This window comes from Drosophila albomicans, chromosome 3, assembly GCF_009650485.2.
Source record: "Drosophila albomicans strain 15112-1751.03 chromosome 3, ASM965048v2, whole genome shotgun sequence".
Lineage (NCBI taxonomy): Eukaryota > Metazoa > Arthropoda > Insecta > Diptera > Drosophilidae > Drosophila > Drosophila albomicans.
Window position 1 is genome coordinate 11996774 of NC_047629.2, and position 24944 is coordinate 12021717.

General features: G+C 35.2%; 2 protein-coding genes and 1 long non-coding RNA gene across 6 annotated transcripts in view; 1 reads left to right on the top strand and 2 right to left on the bottom strand.

Annotated features, from left to right (window-relative positions):
- LOC117572707 (irregular chiasm C-roughest protein) overlaps positions 1-24944 on the top strand; it is an 87004-nt gene that overhangs the window by 47524 nt on the left and 14536 nt on the right. The window contains exons 3-8 of one of the 3 annotated variants that reach the window (XM_034255765.2): positions 13168-13955; positions 20603-20780; positions 20894-21120; positions 22460-22613; positions 24036-24175; positions 24443-24572. In XM_034255765.2, the coding sequence (XP_034111656.1) occupies positions 13168-13955; positions 20603-20780; positions 20894-21120; positions 22460-22613; positions 24036-24175; positions 24443-24572 (1617 nt within the window). Of the gene's footprint in view, positions 1-13167; positions 13956-20602; positions 20781-20893; positions 21121-22459; positions 22614-22767; positions 23108-24035; positions 24176-24442; positions 24573-24944 lie in introns of those variants that run through there. The other 2 variants (XM_052005877.1, XM_052005878.1) reach the window with 2 other exon arrangements.
- Positions 7940-8573, bottom strand: LOC117572708 (uncharacterized). The gene is made up of 4 exons (XR_004572536.2): positions 8524-8573; positions 8345-8459; positions 8111-8272; positions 7940-8036 (listed from the first exon to the last, which is right to left on the bottom strand). It is a non-coding gene; the product is annotated as an uncharacterized LOC117572708 (long non-coding RNA).
- LOC127565746 (uncharacterized) lies at positions 9350-9901 on the bottom strand. 2 transcript variants are annotated; one of them, XM_052005879.1, is made up of 2 exons: positions 9576-9899; positions 9350-9515 (listed from the first exon to the last, which is right to left on the bottom strand). In XM_052005879.1, the coding sequence occupies exons 1-2, from the start codon at positions 9806-9808 to the stop codon at positions 9419-9421; spliced, it is 330 nt and encodes a 109-aa protein (XP_051861839.1). In that variant the 5' UTR covers positions 9809-9899; the 3' UTR covers positions 9350-9418. The 2 variants fall into 2 exon arrangements, with proteins under 2 accessions (XP_051861839.1, XP_051861840.1); XM_052005880.1 differs by having other exon boundaries at positions 9352-9507; positions 9576-9901.

A 24944-nucleotide genomic window follows, 5' to 3' on the forward strand; every position in this document is an offset into this window, starting at 1 on the left:
TGCTATGTCAAGAGGGTTGCTTCTCGTATGTGACAACAAATCTCGTATGAGTAATTTCTTCATTTGCAGAAAAATGTTGGGAGATTATAATTTGCAGAGTTAATTACCATTCACAATAAAAATCATTATTATATAGTACCACAAACATTATTACAATTATTCTTGGGACTAAGGAAAACAGCAATTAATGGATAAAACAGACATATAAAATAAGTGTTGGACAAAATATACCTTTTAATATATACAAGTTTTAAAATTTAATCTCTTAACTCATGTATTTTGACCAGACTTGAAGCGCGCATCCAACATTAATTTATTTATGCACTGCATCATTGGCATATATGCCATCAAAATTTGTAGTTGTTGATTGAAAAATACATATGCATACAACATAAATTTGATAATTCATACTTTCCTATGGAAAGTCTATAAACTTAAAAGGATTGTCGAAACTAATATAGGGTTGGATTTAAGTTGTTATACAGTGAACATGATCATATGAGAAAATTACGGTATGTGTTGTTTCTAGAGCAATACAGTAAACTTAAAGAATTGGAGTTGCCTCTTGCCGTCTCCCTTAGAGTTCCTTAATCCCGAAACATATTTTGACACATTTTTAAAAACTAACTGTAATACAAATTTCAATACTAATATACGTATTTTTGTTTGTTTATTTTCATTTTAGGTAAGTGCCATGCTAATTCGGACGCGTAAGCAATCATAGCGCATACATATATACCCCAACATACATACATGTGTATATAGTGTGCGTCATTCGCAAAATCAAAGCATATTTCGCAGCATGTTCTACCTAACCACTAATCTGGTCAGTCAGTATCCAAGCACCATCCGCATTTCGGTCCATTCAACCTCACAGTTTCGTAGATGGATAGAAAGTATAACTCAATAAAAATAAGGGACGAATAGAAAGACGGTTCAACCCGGCCGCATAGTTTAGGCAAACTTTTTGTTTCAAAGCAGACCATGAGTAGCGAGGGGAAAACTGAAAGCGCCACTATTATATTTAAACAGAAAAATAATTGCAAATATTTCTGAAAACTTTTTCAACTTTCTCTTGGGGTTTTTAAATTTTTGCGTTTCTCTTTTTTATGGTTGCATTTTTTCGTTTTATTCCCTTTTCAAACGAATCCGTCCTTAAATAACTGGTAAGAATTTTAAATTTAAAGCGTATTTCAGTTAATATATTGCTATTATTGCTTTACTTTGCAACGCCATGGGGCATAATCTTTATCGCATAGGTCAAATTAAAATACTTTGCAAAACTAATTAAAATTATGTAGCATACTTTTTGGGGGTACAGAATAGAATGAAATGTTTCCTGTAGCATGTCGTTTTTAACTCCTTGTTAATCTACTATATATTATACCACTTCATAACGTTTTCGATTATAGTAAAAGGCTACTATTTATTTCTTTCTTCATGTAAAAAGTATTGCACTGAAAATCATTCTGTAGCTTGAGCTTTAATCGAATTTTTGTTCTAGCCACAAAATTATTGAAAACCTTATGGTACGATTCATAGTTTTACTTACTTTTTACACTCGCTGACTGCTTTATTTCTTCATAAAATTTAATATCGAAAACACTAATGCAAGCAACTAAAATGAGACGGTGCCCCGTGGCTGGAAACATCAAACGTGCTAAACAAATTCAAAGCTCATCCAAGTGCAAACGATGCTTGAACGTCATTCAACACACCAAGGCTTTTGCAGGCGAAGCAAATCAAAAGGAAATAATGGCACAGGGACATGAAACGTAATGAACGATACCAAACGAGACGACGTCGTCGTTTAGCGAAACGCTGGCTAAATGCCACGCATGAGGTGTTCACGTTCACGTTTACGTTTACGTTCACCTGTCAGGCAGCCAGTCAGGCAAACTGGCAGTCGCAGCCTCACAAAAGAAGTGGTGACGATTCCTTTGCTAGAGTTCGCATTACAGCACATGTTGTGGCTGCTCATAGCAAAGACCAGCAATTAATTAGGATTATGCGTATCGTCTGGCTAGAGCGCCTAAGAGTATGCAAAGCATTCGTTGCTGGAGTCTGTCAAGTTTTTCAGCAGCTCGGCCTACGCAACGTACACAGTTTTCTTAAGAAAATGTTTTGCAGTGCACTGTCAGACACATTTAATTGCAGTCGCAGCACTTGGTTTGATGCTTATCAAATGCGAAGTGCAAACTCCAAGTGAATTCAGTCAATCATCAATCTTGATGCTGGCATATTTTTATGACTTCTGAAGGAGGCCTCTCATTCTTCGTAACCTTCTTTGCATCTTTTGAGTTCATTTCTATATCTGTGTTCTATATCTAGCAAACACTAACGACTTTTTAAGTATTTACACACAATTCGACTTCGCTTCGGAAAACTTTTATCGCAGGCCAGCCCTAAGATATGTAACCGTCGATGATTTCATTTTTCTCTACCAAATGGCGTTTTCACAGGCATAATTTCACATAGGAATGCATAATTAACTTATTTACTTTACTTATCATATAAAGTTGCAGCCACCATTCTAACTTTATCAGCTTTCTCACTAAAAACTTGTAAAGTATGTAAGTAGCTTGAGGCATTGTCAGTCGCTTAAGATATATTGCAACTCTGACACTTGCAGATACTGCAACCTTTTTTCATGTTGTTCGCATTGCATCTGGCAGACCATCTTATAAGACAACTTTAATAGTAAAGGTATAAATTCGCTTAAAAACAGTTTTAGAAGTTATAGTAAAATTAACATCACCATTTTAAATGTTATCATATTTAAAATCAAAAGACATTACCTTAAAAAATGATCATTTTTTTTTAAAAGTTTGTTTGTTTTTTATAATAGCTAGTTATATACTTTTGCCAGCATATTTCTTACTTGTCTTTAGCAAAATACTCAAAGCTTCAGTTAGAATACTTGTCGGTCGGGACGTATCTCAGAAACTATGCACGCTAGAGACTCCAAAACTTTATGAGTATATTCATATTTGTTACAATCCTGTTTAAGATTTTGGACACCATATTTAAAGTTATTCTGAAGTTTGATTGCACTAAAGAACAATTTGACAATGTAGCAATATTTTGTTTATAATAAAAATTCTAACTTTTCGTGTATATAATTAAGAAACGAAGAACTACTTTGTTGCTTTTCATTGAGTAAACCACTTTTCTATAACTACAGCTTATTAGTTATTATTATTATGATTTTTGTGGATGGGAAAGTGTGTAATAGCTAATTAAGGTGTTGGAAATTTAAATATGACAATCAATATGCTGTTTTTCTGCATCACAGCAGATTCTCATAGCTACAAAAAATGTATTAAAAAAAATATATACACACAATTATTATATTTATAAAAAAATGTGAAACTAGATCCCAGACTCTGAAACTTTTTGTAAAGATTCATAATAAAGAATTGGCTATATGGATTGTCAATTATTGGTGGAAATTATTATTGAAAACAACAAGTAAATAAATAAATTGAAATATGAATTTACCCACCTCACTTTGCTAGATACGTAAGCTAGAGTAAGCCATTTGATATTTCAACACTAGCCGAAGGATACCATTTATGTATATTGATAGTTAGTATTTTTCTCAATTCCGGCTTGGGCAAATAGTAAAAGCGAGCAGCTGCTTGCAAGTATCCGTGGTTCGCAAAAACACACTTGATCGCAAGTCAGGACACGACGAATCAGGCTTTAGAACACCAGAGAAGCACAACTTCTTGTCCTGCCGACATACTTCTAGTCGTTGCTGTTTGTTTATTTACGCACATGCGAGGCAAAAACTTATTTCATATTCATAGAAAAGTCGCATACACATGTGCTGTAAAGGTTCTTGCCAGCTGTTACTCTCGTACTTTATCCACACACACACACACTCACACACTCATAGACATACTGAAGTGCAAACACAACTCGTTGGGGTTGGAAGAACTAAATCAGCAGCTAAGTAAGTAAAATGCTTCATAAATTGCCTCAAGTGGCGCAGCTGGCTGATAGCAGCTTTGAAAGTATTAAACGCTGGCAAATGTTGGCCCAGAACCCCAATCCAGCCAAGTATTCCGTTTGTGTTCTGTCGTGTTTATTTTTCCAAGAACGAATATTTACAGACTATGTTAAAGCACACTATAATTTCGAATCAATTGAAGGAATTTTAATCAAAGCTCTTTTTTATCCGCTAGCCGAAGTTGAATTTTAATGGTACAATCAGTTTAACGTATTTCAAAATAAAACTTTTTTGCAACTATTCATGTACTTAAATTTGAACATGTTCATGACGAGATACATATGTAGAACACAAATGAAATATCCAGACAATTTTTTACATTATATGACTTTTCTGCGTATTATCTGCATTACAATCTATTACATTTTTGAAGTAACAAACATGTTAGCTAAAAAATACATACAAACATAGTTTTTTAAAAGTTTTATGTTAAAATGAGGCTTAACTTTTCCCAACAACTAAATACACAAATATGTTAAAATATGGAAGAATGCTAGAATTACTCATTTAGTCAATATTGTGGATTTATATTAAAAAAAATACACTATTAATGTACCGAAAAAATACAAAATTATTGCGAAGGCTATATTTGGGATAACGATATACAATTATGATCAAAATATTCCACAGAATAGTATTCTTAGACTGCAAAATATACTAGATACTATATTGTAAAACAACTAAAGCGGCAGTAGACGTAGACAAATCTCTTTCGCTCTTTCTGATTGACTACAACTTAAATAAGGCTGAAACCAACCTATTACTTATGCCAAAAAGCAAAGCCTTAAAAAGTTGTATGTATTATGGAGCTCACCTTGTATGTTGTATGCCATCTTAATACCTTTCTTTCTTCTTTATGTTTACCTATCTTTTCTTATACCATTCACAGAAAATTTAAAAGTTAATGAATTCTTTTCGATGTGGTGAGCTGCGGTTTTTCTGTGTTATTATTTGTCGAGTAAGTCAATTGCTTTCTAGACAACACCTCACTCGAGGTTCGAACGTCGATACTAGTAGAATAGTTGGTTCACGGCTCATGAGCCACAAAATGCATTTCTAGCAATTTCCTGTACTTGAATGTTTTGCCTTCGGCCCGTTTTTATTCGGCATCACATTGGGTACACAAGCACTCCAAGCACTGTTTAGTTTTTGTAACCGCAGCCTTGATTCAAGTTTTTTTTTCAGGAAATCGTTGCACCCAAAAGCGGATATATGAATTACTCTATCTCTCCCTCTCAAACATAGCACACGACACAGACGTTTACACATTGAGTCACACTACACTTTCTTAGTGCATTGCTCGCTGTCTTTCAGCTGTCTTGGGTACTTCAGTTGCCGCTTAAGTTGCACAAAATGTAATACATTTGATTGCACTCATGTTCAAGTTCTACTTCTAAAGTGGCTGCCTCGACGAAAGAATAAAGTGAATTGGATGCAAGACATCCTTAATCCTCCAGCTACAACTCAAAAATATATTTTCTGACCTATTTCTTCATGGGTTGCCAAGCTTTTTGCCCATCGCCTAACATCTTCTCAATTTGTTTGATATTTTTTTGTTTCTGGACTTTGGAATAAGTTCTTGTGGGTGCATGTTTCCAAATGTGAGTTAGTTTCTTACGAAATAATCTTAATAATGCTCACAATTATTTTAACATAGTAAGTCCATTCACTTCAAGCAAAAATCAATAATAATGAAACGGAGCACATACCCCTCTAGTAACAACATCAAAGACAAATAAGAAACCCTATATATTTTTGTTTAGTTATTTTAATAATTTGTTGACGGGATATTTAAAGTAAATTCCTGAGTTTAAGAAGAAGTTCAACAAACAACAAACATAAAATAATAAGTGAGAGAGCCGAGAGTACTCGACTGTAAAACATCAAATCAAATCGGATGACACTAAAATATATAATTAATTGTGAATAACTTCTACGATTTTTTTGGTCAATAAAGAAAACTAAATTTCTGAGGCCTTTTTATAAGGTGTATCAGAATTCAAGACCCTAAGTTTAAAGTAACGCTCGTAATTTACTTCTTGAAGGAAGCGCGTAAAACAAACTTGATTAGTGTCGTACAAATATCAGAACTAATACCAAGTGGATTTCTCCAGTCTCGAAGACCCCATAACATTCATTTTCTTATGGCTTAAAACTGTAGTACCCCATGTGTAGCTGATATAAATATTTAAATCAAAATACGAAGCTGACATTTAAGTTTGTTAGCGCAATATAAGAACAAATTGGTTAAATCGCAAATTGCTTTCCATTTTTCTTTGTGCATTGAAAATGATATGAGTGAAGTAAACGTTACTGTCATAGGGATGCACTTGTCAATAACCATTAAGATGATGCTACACTTCATTCATAATTAAAGCTCATTTGAAGGGCCCATCAGCTTCAATCAAAACTGACATGCCGACTGTTAAATGGCCAAGTGCACGACCAAAGCGACTCGCAGCGAGGAAAAATGTGCCCATCGAATCCGATTCTTGTAACGCTCAGCGGTAGTCGTCATTAACCCAGGGCGAGGATTGGAGAACTTCCGAATGGCGATGGCACCCGAAAGCACTAGAGCGCGCATAAATGAAGAGCGGGAGTAGTAGAAACACAGGGGACATGCTAATAGCTATGAACTTTTCGCAAATTACAGGCCAAATGGCTGCACTTCGCAGCCGTTGTACTGTTAATTACCGTTATTGAACTTGTTTGATTGGCGCAAGTCGAAAAGTTACCAGGCTGACCACACAACCGTAGCTGGTTCAGTAGCTGGTAGCTGCTAGCTGCCAGATGCGAGAGTTTCGAGTTCGGAATTCTGAGAGCCACAGTTTGCATGCAACGTAGCACTTGTAAAGTAAATACGAGTGGGACCCATGTAGTACGTTTGACTGCTTGCTAACGATTGCCCCTGCATTCGGTGCTTATTCAGGGCTATTGCTGAACTGCAATTAAGGTTTGAGTTGTTTGCACTACATTTACACAAGTTTATTCAGTTGTAGTACCTACTTTCCACAGTTGGCTCCGTTCGCTGAATTTCCCACTATCATAATTGTTTTAAAGTGAATGCCTTGAGAAAGGGAAGTAAGCGAAATATGACTGCATTCAATCTCGACGTTGAATTGCCAAAATGCCAATACTCATATTTCACTCTAGATAAAAATATATTTACTCTTTTCATCAATTCATTATGCCAGCTGGCAACACCCGCATTTGGTAAGAGCTGGCTATCATTTTCTGTTCACTATTAACAGTCAAGAAAAAACACAATAATAAAGTTTTCTATTAGCCTTCAGCAACATTTTATTATTGCGCAAAAAGTTCTAACCTTCTGGCTGTAGCCTGCTGCAGTAATTGTAAAAAGCTTTTTCAAACCTAGGTAGAAACACATATCATCCAGTCTTAATTAAAGCAATATTAAATCAAGTGAGAAATATACAATCGAGTGTGTGTGCATCAAAGAAAACATGTGGATTGCTATGATATTTAAACTATAGCTAGGCTATATGAAGCTCTATCACTTCAAATAGTTGAAGCAGTAAATCATCATATGACCCAACAATGTCAATTATGTTTATCAATTGCACCCAGATTTTTGCTTCATATCGACATTAAAAACATTAAACTTTTGTTACATCACCTCGACCTCTTTGACATATTAGTATCAGCAAAATGGGCATGATTCTTTTTGATGGACATCCAGCGATGTGCCAAAATAAGGATTTTTAGCTCGTGTTATCCATGCTATCCATGTAAATACTTCATTTTAAATACAAATACAAATATAAATATTTATCTGATTCGTTTGCAGACAATGGTACAAACAAAACTCGATTCATCTTCTATTCACTTGGCACAGAGTTTTATATAGTTTACAAAAGTTTTCTTTCATATGAAGCATTTTTATATGAATCGAATAAATGGAAATGCTTTTTTCATTTCGAGATTTTATTCTTGTTTATATAACATACACCATTGTTAGCACAGTGCGAATACAATTGCTTCTTAAGTTTTTGTTGTATGCCTGGATGAAGATGCGAATATTAATATTATTGCTGATTAGTTATTCTGTGCTAGAAAACCTTGCACAAACCTTACCAAATATCTATTCCTCCGTGTTGTTGTTTTGCAAATCGAAAATTAAAGGTACCTCATTTTCACTCAGTAGTTGCTCATCATCAGAAGGATGCAAATATTCTCGCTTCATCGCATTTATAGCAATCAAATGCTTGTTGTCTTCTTCGGTATCATTCAGTCCTGCTATGTATATGTACATATAGTATATATTTAGGATCGGACCCTTAAAAAGTTTCAATACTTCGGCACGCTTACCTCTTAAGGGAATAGAAGTATTTTTAGGGTTTTCCATAATCACAATATTCTTTGATTGTCAAATTGGTTTTAAATGGTTTCTATCTGACAATTCAACAATTAGTGTGACAGTGAGCTTAAAATTGGAGAAATACCTTAATACACAAGAAATACTTTCCAATTTTTTAAAAATACCTTACCGTTAGATACATTTTCGTTAAAAATACTTTGATACCAAGATACAAATAATATATGTTGTTGTAATGCCCAAGACAGTTCTGTTAGTTTGGATTATAAAATAATTTTCGAAGTAGTTAACAATAATTTTCTTCAAAAGGTCGCTTATGCAAACCAAAAAGCGAAAAGATATGTTATGCTTTACAATAATTAAAGTCATGAGAATCAAGTAATAAAAAATATTTATATTTGAATAACAATTTTAATAATTTTTGAAGCAAAGTTCTACGTCTTCTCAACATCATTTTCCATTTTCGTTCGCGATTTTTTTAAACCCTTCGCTCTAAAGAACATATTTTCAATCATATCAAGTTTGTTTCAAATTTTTGCCACGCCCACTGCCGCCCCCGCAAATTAAAAAAAAACGAATAACAAGCCTAATTTAAAAGCTAGAGTTACGAATTTTGGTATATACAATAATTACTGTAGTAGTTATGATTCCTGAAAGAAGTGGAAGTTATTAAAGAAATACTTTTTTATGGGCAAAAACGCCTACTTACTAGGGGTCTGAGTTGCTTTGGCCGACAATCTGGCACATTGTGCCGTCTATGGTATATTTTGAATGGTGTACTATATCGATATACCAAACATACCATTTGGTATATTTTTAGTATTTTTAGTATTTTCGGTATATTTTGAAAATGATACCGCAATATTTTGCCCTTATTAAAAATGGGTAGCGGGTATCTCACAGTCGAGCACACTCGACTGTAACTTTCTTACTTGTTTGAGTTCCACATAATGATAAATAACGATATTTTTATGATTGCAATTGTATTTTAGATGTTTTTACGCTTTATTTGTGAATTTGATTGACTGCGTTGGGAATAAAATTTATAATAATGTATTTCAATGTCATTAAAGCTCCCTGAATTTTGGGCCGTCACTTAAATCCAAACTGCTGCAACTGGGTCGCATCATGAGGTACTGGCTGAGCTTATTAATACCTGCCAGACTGTTATTGGTTAGTCAGAATACATGCAATGCAACAGAATATTTCTACCGATTTACCAACCATTTTAAATCCAGTGCTTCCGTTAACTGCGAACTGTGATCGCTGGTGCAGCGGGTTTGACGTTGATCCTCCTGTTGTATGGATAACATCAGATCATCCAATTCATCGTGCAATTGTCCGTTGTAAAAGTTGACCAATCCGTTCATCGATTTATAGCTACGCAATATCAGCTGTTGCAGCTCCATGGCGTTATCATCATTTGAGGCTGCTCTAGGCATGCCAGAGTTGGACATGTTTCCTGCACGACAAAGAAAGATTTTTTTTCCTAAATATATAGTGGCGAAATAAAAATCAATAAAACTGACAAATTAGGCTAGGAGAAATAATTATTACGATTCCACTTGACCAAATTGTTCGTTCTGGTTTTCCTGTAAATCTTTAGTATCTAGCCAGTAGCACTACTCACGTGTTAATAGCTAATAAAATAAGTCATTGATAGGGGATCAACGACATTTACCTTACTAAACTTAAGCAATGAACTTAGAAAAAGAAAGGACCCTAAGATACACTGGGAAATCACCCCAGTTATTTAAATAGCAAAAATTCTAAAAGGGAATTATAAGCGCTTCAAGTCTATAATAACCATAGGAAACAAGTAAGAAAGCTACTCAAGTGAGCATGCTGAAAATATACCAATTTCATATTTCATATGAAAGAATATGTTGCTACTGTGATACCGAGGGAGAATCTTCAGCACACATTGGTTGTGAAATGCATGATCTTGTTTAAGACAAGAAGAGCCTCAGGGAATCATATTCTACATCGAGTTAATTACCGCGACAACAACAACAAATTGTCTGAAGCCTCCATACTTTCTGTTTATCACTAATTGGTATACGCAACCTATGCAGACAAATTTGAAATCAACCATAATAGGCAGGTGTGCATAAATTAGTTCACATTAGGAACTGGCGGCAATTAGAAAGTTTCTTCGTTTTTCACACTTTTCGGGATGGAGCAAAGTGATTCACATTGTCGCCAGCTATAGTTACTCACATGACAGCAATTCTTCAGGCACGTGAACTAAGTGTTTTCGAAATGACGGTAATTTATTATGGGCCAAGAGCGAGAAAAGTGTTTTTGCTGCCTGCAAGCCAAAAATTGCAGAAAATTACATTTGCAAGTGCAAGAGCAATTGCAATTGCAAAAATGTGCTACAATGCGTGTAGAGTGTGTGTTTTTCTTTTGAGTTGCCTTTGGTTGGGCTGAAGCTCTTGAGCGTTTGCTATGTCGAAGTTCAGCGCACCTGGCATTTGTTGGCTCTACTTTCGAATTCACCTGTGCTCTGCTGTGCGGTGCTTCGTCATCTGCTTCTCACTTGTTCTGTGCTGTGCTCTTCTCGTCAATTTTTGTTTTTGTTGCATGTAATGTGAACAACATTTTAAACGGCAGGCAAAAGCCACACACTTACGAGCATGTGAGTAAACGTTTCTAATTGTTTTGCTGCCAACTACGTGCGCAATTGCGTGTGTTGGATGGCATTGTCTAAGAGATTCAGTTGTCTAAAGGGAAAAACGGAAATATTTAACAAAACCAGACCAGCTATATATAAATTTTACCTTAAAAAAAAGTATAATATATATGCCTAAATTCTATGTGCATTGTCTTGTTGGCAATTGTATTCAAGATCAGTGGATCACCATTATATTTACTTCTCTTAAAGTGAATACAAATTTGTTTTAAAAATTTGAAAAATATTCAATAATTGCAATAAGCTCAACCATCCGTGAAACGATTTTTTCTTTTTTTTTTTTTTAATATTTACATGGGTAGTATAGTAGTTCTCTATATTTTTTTGTATTCTTCTGTTACTATGATTTGAAATTTACATATAAAACCACTTAATCCCAAGCTGAATGTTTAAATAATAAGATGCCCCAAGAACTTTTATTTTCGTATCGAAAATAAATTCAAGCGACTAAGATTTTAAGTCGATCAATAAAAGAAAACTTAACTCAGACTTTTTTACATGTTTTTTACATGTCTTCATAGTAATCTAATAAAGTGAAGTAATACAATAATAAATAACTAAAATAAATCATTTCACTTCTGCTGTCTTGTCTTGTAAATAACAGCAACAACAATTACATTAAAGCAATCATCGCACCCATAAATTCCTCAATCCACAAGCATGTTCACGTTCACGTTCATTGCATACATATATGTGAAGCACTCAACAAGCTAAAAGAATTGTGATGTACAGTGAAAAGGAAACGCTTAAGGTTGGTAGGGTTGTCGGAACGTTTAATGAATCGGAAGGTAATAAGAAAGGCCATACAGCTATTTCTTCATTTATTCCGTCGACCCTTCTGCTTTGATTATTGATTTTAAGTGAGGCGCCTTATTGGAATTGTGTGCATTCAGTAGTGTCTAATCATGGGAAGTCAAAATTAATACGATTTTCGTTGTTCGTTTTGCTTTATTTTCGGTTCCGGGCGAACCATGCGAATTAATTAAATCACATAAAAAATGGTTGGCTCGTAGGAATGCAATAAAAATGTTGAGAGGGCGTTTGGGAATAAATTGTAATAGTAGGTTGGCTACGAAAATGTATATGAGCTCAGGCACAGTCGCACGAAAAAACTATTCTTTCTGTTCAGAAACCAGGTTTACGTGGACATTACTGGCCATGGAGGTGAATGAACTGGACAGCAGGCCATTGCAATGCATTGCAGTCCACTGACTCTGAGTACGCATCATTTAAACTTAAAATTATAGCATACTTTTATGCGCATGTTATAATTCACACTACGTGCAAAATTCCATTACAATTGACCAACAGCAGCAGCAGCAGCTTGGTCTACAGTACACTATTGCACAAATTTAAAGTTTTTGCTATTTGTTGATACTACTAAACTAGATATGCTGTTTCTTTGGGGCGTGTACTCCTGACAATTTATAAACTTAGTAATTTGGATATTTCGGAAAGGAAATTTCATCTCTGAATAGGGATGAGAAGATTTATAGTAACACAAGTTAAGTGTCAAGTGATTCTCTATTTTCTTGTTGTAGATTAATCAATTCTTAATGCATTTTTTATAATTCTGATTTCAAGTTATAAATGTAATAATGCGGTTCTTTCGAAAAGAATAGTTCATAATTTTAAGTGTCAATTTCTTTGTTGTCCGATTATCAATTACTAACTCGGAACATCCACTGCAAAATTGAATATGTTTTCTCGATAATTCTGATTTGTGTGCAATATGAAGATAGAATTTATTTAAAATACAAATAGAAATATGTATTATAATATTAAAAAGAAACAGAAAAGATCATTACGTTTTCGACAAATTACGTTTTCCTATGTTAAGGTAACAAATATCAATAAGATTGCGATTTAATAATAATGCAAAATAGTTTTAAAAACATTCTTAAGAAGCAATGTTATAATGTTGTATTGTTTCATAAAGTAGTTCAAGTTCGAAGTAGGGTTTGCATATATAAAAAGTTTTCCCAAGATATAGTCATATGTACATATTTCAAACACAATGCTTTTATTATCATATCTAACATAAATAATTATAATAAACTAGTAATATATATAATTCTTATTAAAATATTTACATTTAAATTTATTTTATTATTTTCATAGGTACAAACACAGCAAAACCACAAAATATCAATGCCAACTATCAAACGAGTGCATTGAAAACTCCCACCGAGCACGACGCATTAATCAAATGGAGCACCATATCACAGCATACACCGAAAGAGAGTCCATTTCTACCAAAAGCAGATGTACAAAGGATACATCGGGCGCCAGTTGACGACTATCTACAGGATGGTCCGCCAAAGTGTGCCAAAAACTGCGCAGTGTCCAAATCGAAGGTCTCCAAATGGAAGGCGCAATTTAAAAAGCGGCCTGTTCACCAGGCTCACAGAGCGACGCCACATAAAGAGGCGAAGCGACGTTTGCGGCGAGAGACGGAGGAAACCGATGTGGAGCTGCAATTACCTACTGTTATCCCAAGCGGCACCACACTAGCCACCAGTGCAATAGTCAATGCTTATGCTAATAAATCACACTCAACGCTGAAGAGCTTGGTTAAGCCAAAGCGAAGCCGTTCCATGGTGCATCTGGCTCCCGAGGACATGCAACCGAAGCCAAAGGAGCCAGTGATTATTATCGACGACGTCGAGGAGTTTGACAGCGGCACCGCCACGCGTGATTTGTTTCCCAAGAGCGGTGATGACGGAGGGGATCTTTTGGATGACGAGGAGCCAGAGGAACCACGTGCCCTGCCATTGAGGCCAGTGCCTCCCAATCCCTATGAGAACGAGGAGATGTCAGTCGTCTATGCGGAGCAACATTCGGAAATTAGACTTATGTGCGAAGTAGATCTGGACATTTCCTCTAGCATGTGGTACAAAAATGGTCAGGTAAGTGACATCAATTGGAATAGAACTATATACATATAATATATATATATATGTATGTTTGTAGACTTAGCATACCTTCAGCTGTCAAAGGGGCCAAGCCAAGTTGTGTGCAACTTTTGACTTTAATTGCATTCTTCTGTGGCCCGTTTGCTTCTAGTGGTTCCATTGGGTCTCTTAAGCTGTCTCGTACTTTTCCCATTTAAACATTTATACCCTATAGTGATCAAGGGCATTGGGTATGATGTAAATAGTAAAAACGTGCATTGTTTCCTATGCAAATAGAAAGCTTTTTCAAAAAACCATGGATTATACTTTCAAATTGTAGTAAACTTTAATAAAGACATTCCACACTTTTCACTTTTGCATACAGGGTATCTTTGCTCTGTCACTATGCATATCTTTTAAACTGTCGCATTCTTACATGCTTTATTTTTTTGTTGGCTGCTCTGCGATTGTCCTTTGTGCCTTCATTCCTCTTGAATGCTGTTTTCTATCTTCCTGACAGACGTCTCGAGTACCAGCCTTGTCTCCCTTTTTTTTATCCATTTGAAGTTTGGCTTTTGTTGCCGCTTTCCTATTTGTCACTTAAATGCCGCATTATGCAAATTGGATAATCATTATCATTTGATAGTTTGTGACGCTCAAAAGCTTTCGAGAGCTCGTCCATCTTTTCCATCTTATCCTTCGCGTACTATCTTCAAATTTATAATTGAAGTTTTATGGTATGTTTTCTCTCACGGTTTCTCGCTCTCTTACTATTATGGGTATACAATTTTAATTGCTGATGCAGCTGGCTTAGAGGTCCGCAAGAAGTCGAGTTGCAATTGCGAATTTTACGATGTGAAAGAAATATATTCTACCTTACCTACACACATTCATATATACCAGAATTACAAGTTATATAACTCATTAAATGCACACAATATGGGGATAATTGTATATGTATTCGTATTCTACTCTACTCTGGCTACTTACATATATACAACGGAATACATGATTATTATAAGTACCAGCTGACTTTTCAGCAAAGTAATCAAAGGAATGTTGAGCTGATATCAAGTTTTACATAATCATTTTACAGTGCTCAGCATGCTGTACTATTATTTCTTTGCTGTTCCTCTTTGTTTATTTAACAGTTGCTCTCATGCTGCCAGCCCATATTGAAAAAAGAGCAACAAGAGCAATGAGTGGTTTGCCAAAGTTGTTGATTGAAACTAATACAGCAAGAGCAGAAATAAAAGAGTGTGAGAGAGAGAAAGAGGTAATCAAACGCCTTTGTTATATCGTTTCCGTTATTGTACATATTTGCATTGGTTGGACTTGTCGACCAAGGAATATTATAGTTGACTTTAGCTTTAAAAATTTCGTATTCAACAAATAACTTTTATGACAAGTGGATAGTAGATAACATGTTAATTTGACAACCGTCAAGGTATATTTATATATAAATATATCATCATTAAATTGTGTAACATTTTATACATCTTGATTTGTGTTTCCAACTACGACTTTAAATTTCTATGCGCTAATTGCGACTACGTCGATCCCGGCTATACTCGTATTCAACCCGAAAATTACATTTTAAATATGTGCTGTTAATATCTTAGGGAAACCATAGTTAAAAGTTTGAAGCCAGAAGTTGCTTACACTGTACTAAACAGTTTCTTTAATAAACTTTAAGTTTCATTTGCATTTGAATAGCTCTCCATCATTCTTAATTTTTTACCCAGAGTTTTTATAAAGCTAACAGTAAACTTTTTTCTGCTTAACCAACACATCTTATTCTGATTTTAGTTATTGTTTTATTATAGTTGGAATAGAAAAATTAATAAGTAGTATAGCTCGAAAAAAGTATGTAACCTATGTTATATAAAAATTGCAGCATGAAGCATTTATCGATTCTGCTTTGCTTTCATATTTCAGTAACTTATGATTATTCAGAATATTTATACTCGTGTATGTCGAGAATGTCTCGTTCTGCTTGCTACGCGCATTTTGCTTTCGAAAAACTTAATAAATCCTTGTTTTATTTTTTAAGTTATGAGTCTGAAAATAAAATGGTTCCACAAATATTTTATTAAAAACCACCCCAGTATCGAGCTTGTAAATATTAAAAGTGCTGTTTTTATGTGGCATCGGATGTATGTATATTGATGAGTTATATAAGCGTTTGATTTATTTATTTTGTGAATCTTTGTCATCAAGTTTTAATTGCACTCATTGGTTGACTTTCACTCTTCATTTGGTTTTATTAAAAATTTGTATATTTTCTTCAATTGGTGGAAATATACAATAAAAAATTATATTTATTAATAAAAAATGTGAAATTTTGTTAGTTTATTTAAATGTTTGCATAATTTATTGAAGGCTTGAGCAACACATGTAAATTACTAACCAAATGCAAATTACCCTCGCCTTGAAGCCTTTTGTTTATGTGCCCGCTGCAAACTTGTGAGTTTCCAAAAAGTTGTCTGTGAAAAGTCGCGACAAGCTTCCATTATTCTGGTAGTCAAATAGGCGGCGCATGGCATAACTTAATAAACGACATTCGCAGAATGTGGGTCCTGTGGGACTCGTGGTCTCCGGGAAACGTGGGCAACGGAAAAGGAGTTGCGGTTGTTGCAAGTAAATCACTTCAAGCCAAGAAATTAATCACTCAGATTAGAAGCGGGTAAATCCCCAAATGATAACCAGCAACGTTGCAGCGTTAGGTCGTCTAGTACCCAGAGCATAGTCGGCTTCTACCTTTGACAAGTTTATTAAGTTAGATGCAATGTCTACACTGCATAGCACAGCTCGGGCTCGGGCTCGGGCTCGGGCACAAGTTTGCCTCAATCTCTCGGTCTACAATAGAATCAACGCTGCTGACGCTAGAAACATCGCAGCATCAGCATCTTTTCCCCATGGTGCAATTGTATTAGTTGTGTTAAAACAAAAGTCAGCCATGTGAAAACGGAGGCACGAAGAGAACTTGTGGATCAGATTAAGGGCGGCCGCTCCATGGCAATTACAACAATGATGCGGCAACAATGTAAGACAATGTCTAAATAAATTCCGATTCCAGTTGCAATCTAAGTAAGGAAAAAACTACGTGCTCACCGCATTTGAAATACTCTTTCTTGTATGAAATGATTTATTTCGTTTTCTAAAATCTTTAAAATATGTAGAGATAGCTTTCTTTAACTGCGGTATTTACTTTAACTTTACGGTATTTGTGATCAGTAATTAAGACATCAATATAAATTTTAATCAACTTTTGACTTTGCCTTTTAATTTTCAATATTCCTTTAATCAACCCAAGTACACTTTTAAAATAAATACAAACTTCATTCCTGATAACTCAACTGGCATTCCTTATTTATCTGTCTTGTCAACGTTTGACTTCATCGTTTCCCTCACTGTAACTACAACTGTTCAATGACAAGCGACAAGTGTTCAACGACTTTTGCTGTACTTTCTTAAGTGACGTGTGTTTCAACGGATTCCGTAGCCATGAGGCAAGCTCCAGGTTCTATAAGTAGCTGCCATACTGCGCATCTCCACTCAGTATGTGTGCCGAACAATTTATTGTTGAAAATTATCAAGAGGCTAATATATTTGCTGAAAGCAATTTTAACTTAGTTGCCTTGGGCCATGAGTAGAGAAAGTTTCAGCACAAGGAGGAACATACATAAGCTTTAAGTAATTTTTTTGATTGAGCTTTCAAAATAGAAATTGTAATAGAGCAATGAGTAACCTTCAACAATTGCAATTGATTTTTTAATATTTTCGCATTTAATTTAGTTTTGCAGTTTGAGTCGTCTTGTTGTCATTTTTTGAATAATTTAAATATTTACAAAAAGGTTTTTTTGGTAATGTTAATTCATGCGAGCAACTACAATTATCGAAATAATATTATTTCAACCCCAAATTTATATTTTATGCGCAAGAACTTAAAGTAAAATGCGTGCATATCTGAAAATTTGATTTTATTTTATCCATAAATATAAATCAAATGCGCATACATAATTTGCAGCACTCATTGCGGAATTATTTGTAAAAATAAAAACAATGCAATTAGAAAATACATTTCCATAATAACACCAAAAATACATATATGAGTGTGTATATGTATGTATGTATATATATTCGCTCTCACATAGTTGTGGCCATGTCGCAGCATAGTGAAGCTTACACATATCCAATCCTAAATAGCAGTGCCTGATAGCAAAGCCGCAAATTATGCAAAGTTATGCGCATGTAAACTCAAATGTGCCTTCAAATATGCAACAATTTATGCGAATTGACGCAGCTGCAGGACAGGAAGGAAAAAACGTGTAGACAAAAAGGCGAAAATCATTATTACCAACAGCAGCAGCAGCAATGGCAACAGCAGCAGGAGACAGCAGCAGATCGCAGTCTGGATGAAGTATGCGTGAGATTTAATGCCCAGCTTAGATAACAACTGGTTCGCAGGCAACAATTTTCATTCCATGGAATGTATGAATGCAACTGGGGCTGGCTCAAAACAATAGAGCGTGTAATCTGCTGCTGGCCGCTCGATGCTCTCGACGTTGTAAACAAAGATTTGCTACGCTCATTTAACGCTTTTGTCTAGCAACTTTGTTGCCAAAACCGTAATATCACACACACACACACGACACTCACACACACACAGAGTGGGCAGCAGGTGTACAACAGTCGCCAAATTCTCTCTGCCATCGTACCTCATAAATTTCCAACTGAATGCGCCGTTGCACACCCTGCAAATTCAGTCGCCGGTTGCTAGTCGCCACTCGACCAGTTGCTAGTCGCCAGTTAGCAGTCGTCGTCGTAGTGCGACGAACATGTTTGGTATTGTCGCCCGCCGTAGGTTAATAAATTTCAGCAATGGCCGCCACATCGAATGTGGTAAATGGTCAACGGAAGTAGAGACTCTCTCGAACGCATTGAAATGGAGTACGAAAAAATGCAAAGAGTTCGGGCATTTCCGAAATGTGTGCAACTCTAGAGAATTGGACGAACAAAAATATTTGGTCTATAAACATTATAAAAATTTATTGTTTTTCTAAAGTTGTTTACAATAAATTTTTACATATGTATGCATATCGCAGCAGACCTCAAACCTGACCCAAATGCATGATATTCCTATCAGTATAATGATGTTAATATTTATTTAAATATTTAGAATTTTTCTGGATATTTTTATAATATTTTGTGGCCCCAGGAAATGTATTTAACTGTCACTGAAGCATCTCCAAACTTACAAAGTATATAAATACTTGATCAACGTCCGTCTGTCTGTCCGCCCCTGTAAATCGACAAAAAAAAACGGATAACAATCGTAATTTTGAAGCCAGAGTATTTGTATGTATGATTCCTGAATATTTGGTTGCGATCAGATTAAAATAGTAGAAGTTATTAAAGAAATACTTTTGTATGGAAAACACTCAGCTTCGGCTGGCAATCTGGTATATTGTGCACTCTATGGTATATTTTGAATTAAGTACTATATTTTATATGCCAAAAATAGACTTTGGTATATTTGTAGTATTTTTGGGGTATATTAATTTGGTATCTTTATTTGTTTTTTTATTTTATTCAAAATGGGTATCGAGTATTTCGCAGTCGAGCATTCTCGACTGTAGCATTCTTACTTGTTAATATTGTAACATTGATATAAAGATTATTGAACTCACATTTCATTCAGTTATAATACACTATTAAATGTTTACCTATGATATTGGATCATCGGAAATTCTATCACGATTAAACTTGGCCGGTTCCTCTAGATACATTTTAATGCAATGATACTTGAAAAGGATTTTCTTAAGCGGGAAAACAGCAATGTACTATTTTCCATGCAACCACTTTTGTTGCCATTTATTGACAATTCTTCAACTTACGTTGCAATGGTTCGACGTTGTTGCACTTTAATGTTCACACATTCACGTCTAATAAACATCTACTATAACATATATATCGATTGAAACACTATATCACAAAGAAAGTTACAGTTTTGTTTCCTACTCGTTGCTCTTAGGCAGAAGCCATATAAGCCCTATGTGTAACTTATAGCCATCAGTAAATACATGTAACAACAAGTAATAAAACCACAGACGAGTGTTCTCGATTGTGAGTTATTCGCTACTCATTTTCAACAAAAGCAATAGAGTGCGGTATGATCATTTAAATATACCAAATTAATATATCGAAATGTTTATCTGGCATATTGATAAGACGATTGCCGTCAACAAAAGTTTAAGCTCTATTTATTATAGTCACTGAGACCTAGGTTTTTAAACGGACAACCGTGGCTATATCCTCTTGGCTTTCGCTGGTAATTGAGATATTCTCAATTTATGAATTATACTTTATGTAACACAAAGTTACAATACTTCAAAACAGACTTATTTTCAACCAAATTTCATTGGCCCTGTACTCTTTTATAAAAAAATTGTTTTGAATTTGTTCAAATCAAAATTGTTGAACTCTACTGTATTATAAAAATATAGAAAATATATATGGAATAAATTGTATCTGAAAGTCATCCTTACTTATTACTTATAAGTAAGATATAATTTAAATATGACATAACCGTTAGCTTATATTTATGAATAAAACCCCGAATGAAATCGTGTTTAACTTTACTGTATCATTGCTTACAGGTTGTCCATGCCATGGATCGTACATCACGAGTCACCGACTACCGTTTCATCAAGGAGGCAAATGGCGCGCTAACTATCACAAATGTAATGCTTGAAGATGATGGCAAATGGCAATGCGAAGCAGAAAATACCCGACGTTATACAGAGAATGCTCGTCCCGTAAAGTTGGTTGTGCTTGGTGAGTACCAAAGTAAAAAAGACTGAATAGCATTAGATAACTTAAGCTTGAATTTGAATTTATATTGAAGAGACGATACAACAAATTCAATAATGATAATTTACCTTGTATAGATCGACCAAAGCCTCCTTATCTGCTTATTGATTCGCGTCGTTTGGATGCTGGAAATATTTTTGTGCCCGTCAAAGAGAACTCTGAATTGAATTTGGCATGCGTAAGCGAGGGAGGCAATCCACGACCCACTTTAACCTGGGAAGTTCTTCTTAGTCCAGGTGTGGATCGACATGCACAGAAAGTGTCCGCTGACGTGTTAGAGCTGGAGGAAATCAAAAACGAGAAGGTTAGTACGAAAACAAGCATTAATAACGTCTATTCTTCGCAATACTGAATTTACTACAAATATACCTACAAAATTACATATCATTACATTGTCAACAAAAGAAATTAAATCAGTGTAGCAGCTCCTTATTTCTACCCTTTCAAATTGTATAATAATATTATAATTCTTATCCCTAAATATAGTTATTAAGGTATTGTCTCACTTGAAACCCTAGCTTTAAATTACATTCAATATTCTTTTTATTGCCTTTTGATTTGCATGGACAGAGTGGGGCGTGTCCACAAACCTAAAACAAATTTGCGTGTTGTTAAAAAGTGGTAGCTCTGATTTTTGGTGAACCTAAGGACAAACAGGCAGTCGGGAAGTCAGATGGGCGGACATGGTTACATCGTCTCGGGTGTTGACGGTGTCTAAGAGGTCGGAGTTGCCTCTCTCAGCATATGTTACATACATTTCCTGTTGCCATAACGATAGAATACCCTATACAAATAGTATATGAAGTCGTCGTTGAAAGATAAACTCAAGTTTATTCACACTGCTATGAAGGGAAAAAGATAAGAATATGAATGCAATACAATAAAGGGGGGATTAAGAATGACCGAAAAAAGAAATTAAACAAATAGTGTGCGTATAAATATGAGAAGTTTGAACCATTCACCTAAACGGCTAGTCTTCTGGCATGGGTTAACGGTTGCGGTGGCCACAAATTTGTTTGTCTTGCACTCGAGCATAATGAAAAGCACACATTTTGGTCAAGCTTTGTATAAACCAAACAACCACCAAATCACTCGGTATGCAACCGCCTAACCACATGCAACGAATGACCTGTCAAACACATCGAAATTGACGTCTTGAGTGTTTAGTGTATATACTCGTATCCCAGTATTGTGTATTATATGTACTATAGAATGTTGGAGTGTCTGTGCGAGGATGCGTGCTGTGGGGGAGAAGAAGTGTTCGCGTGTTGTAGACCCTAAATGCCACAAATTTGCATGTTTCCTTTGGTCTGTATCCATCTATACAAGCTTACCAGATGATTGATTGAGAACTGTGCTAACACAATTGCATGACAAGGTGGACAGGGTGGTGTCTACTGCTGCCATTGGCATTGACATTGAGGTTTAGGTTTGTTGTATAATAGTGCCGCAACCATCATCGCATCGCATCGTATCGCATCGCAATGTGCTTTAATTTAAATTAATGATGTCGCGCTGATAACAAGCTCGACTAATTGCCTGTCGTTTCAACAAATTTACTTTGACTTAGCCGTAAAATTGAAAGAGAATTTTCCAAAAATCTTCCCACCACTCAGCACACACTCTTTGTTTTCTATATTTAGGATAAGAACGGATATAAAATCAACAGTGGTGCCAAAAGCGAGTCACGTCTTCCCGCCGTCTACAGGGCTCATCACAATGCCCGAATATTGTGTGTCATGGAGCATCCCACTCTGAAGATTCGCCAAAATGCCTCCTTGCTCTTGGATGTGCAGTGTAAGTGACAATTATTGATTTTGTTTATAGATTTTAAGCTCTCAAATTAAGATTATATTTAAGATTTATTCACATTCTTTTAACTACGATAATCAGTCAGTTAGTTTTTCTTAAATCTTAAACTTATTTTGTTATTATAACATTCCTTAAACAGAGAACCCTTTTTAATAAATCCAAAAATGACAAAAATTGAAGCTCGCTGGTTTAATTAATAGACTGCACAACGACGACGACGAGAGTCAAGCCAAGTTGGGCGTGCAGAAAAGTAAGAGTGAACTGCAAGTAAAAGTGAAAACCAAAAGGCAAATGTTGATTAAAAAGTTAAATTGCAAAAGTTAATACACGCTACGAGGAGCACAACACTCGGGGTGGCTCCAAAGAATGTTTTCAAATTGGTGGCAAAGGTAAACACTACCCAATAATTACGGCCCCGCTGTGGAGTGTTAATACTATATATACGCTCAACGTGTAGTGGGAAGCACAGAGAAAATATACGTTGCTTAATTTCTGCAGTACTAAGTGAATATCAAATACATATTTCGCAATTTACGTGCTATATGGTCTTTAAATCTGTTTGAGGATATTAATTTTTAACTTAACTAGTTCTCTTTATTTAATTATTATTCAGCAAACTATTAAACTTAGAAAATTAAAAAAAAAGAAACAAGGTTTTATATGAGTTTTCATTGTTGTGTAAACTAAAACGTAAACAACTTTTACTATTCAAATTTATTTTCAAATATATTTAATGCCAATTTAAAAATAATAACGCTCATTTATATCTTTATAAATAAAAAATAATTGAGAAGTTAAGCTATAAATTACAAATAAATAAATTGTAGCCTTCATGCTCTTGGTATAGGTGCTGTGCATTAAAAGTTGAGTCAGTTGGATAAATAATTTTATATTATATAATTATTTAGATTCATTTATCATCAACGAACCCGCGCAAGATGAGTTGAATAAATTTCATCGACCGCTTGAAATCAACTAGAATCATTTAATGTTCATTCAGAAGGATTTCATATTGCCTTCCACAAATCTTTTAGGCTTTCAATGTTGACTAGACGATCGAAACCACCCAGATCTCTTATTGTTTTAAATTAAGATTACTAGCACGTTCAATCTTCCTAAAATGATAGCTTCATGAAGTTAAATTCCTAAATGACATTTTTGCGGTGGCGTCGAAACTAAGTTTGCATTCAGTTTTATTATAAAAGTTTGCTTTTCCAGGCGTTTATTTTTGTGTTGTAATTTTTTAATTAATAAACTATTTTGTTGATGTTTCAACAGTTGCTAGTCCGCCTCTTTCGAGTCAAGCTGATAAAACTAAAAAAAAACTTAAAAAAAAAAAATTCTGCTCTTCTCGTCTCTTGTGTGTACAATTCTATTATATTTTTCTTTCATTCTTCGCTTTTGCAGATACGCCCTCATTTGCAATCTCTCGTACACCTGGTTTTGGCTATCCGCTGCGCGAAGGCATTGAAGTTAGCCTCAAGTGCGACGTCGACTCAAATCCAACGAGTACTCCGCGGTGGCAGAAAGACGACGGTGACACACCGGTAAGTCCTATAAAACTTATGCACACACACTCACAGCCACACAGACACAAGCCCATTCCTTTGCATTCTTCTCTGCAGCTGCGAATGGTTCAGCAAGGAGTAAGTTTTAAATGGATTTTCGTGCAGTTATCACGAAAAACTACTTTGACCAACTATTTACATTGCTTTAATTACCAAAAATTGTTTACGCACAAGTCCGAGACTCATTTGCATTATTCCAAATATATATGTATCTTATTTTCGCTTGTTTTCTTCGCCTTACTTCAGGTACCACAAACTGGCGACGGATTTCTCAACTTTACATCCATTAGACGAGAACACTCTGGTTGGTACAAGTGTACATCACGACATCTGAACTTTCAATACTCGTCAATTGGTTATTACCTCAGCGTACGCTGTAAGTATCGGTACTTGTACTTTAGATAAATTACCCGCCACTCGTGAGCGACAAATTCCATTTAAATTGGCGAGCATGATAATATTTTTGTCATTAGTTCTCATATAATAAAAAAAAAAATTGTCAAAAATTCTAAGTAGATTTTATGACAGTCGCACATGGTGCGTCCCACCGTCCCGTTAATATGAGGGTACGAACTCATTCCACTCCCATTCCCCATTTTTTGTGCTTACTTTTTGGGGGTTGCGGTGATGATGATAGCACACTATTGTTGCGTATTCGCAGCCTCGCAGCCGCTTCTCGACACCTTTCATATGCAAAAAGTGGCAAATTACATTTGGCAGTGGGTGCTGAGAGGCAGAAAAATGCTGT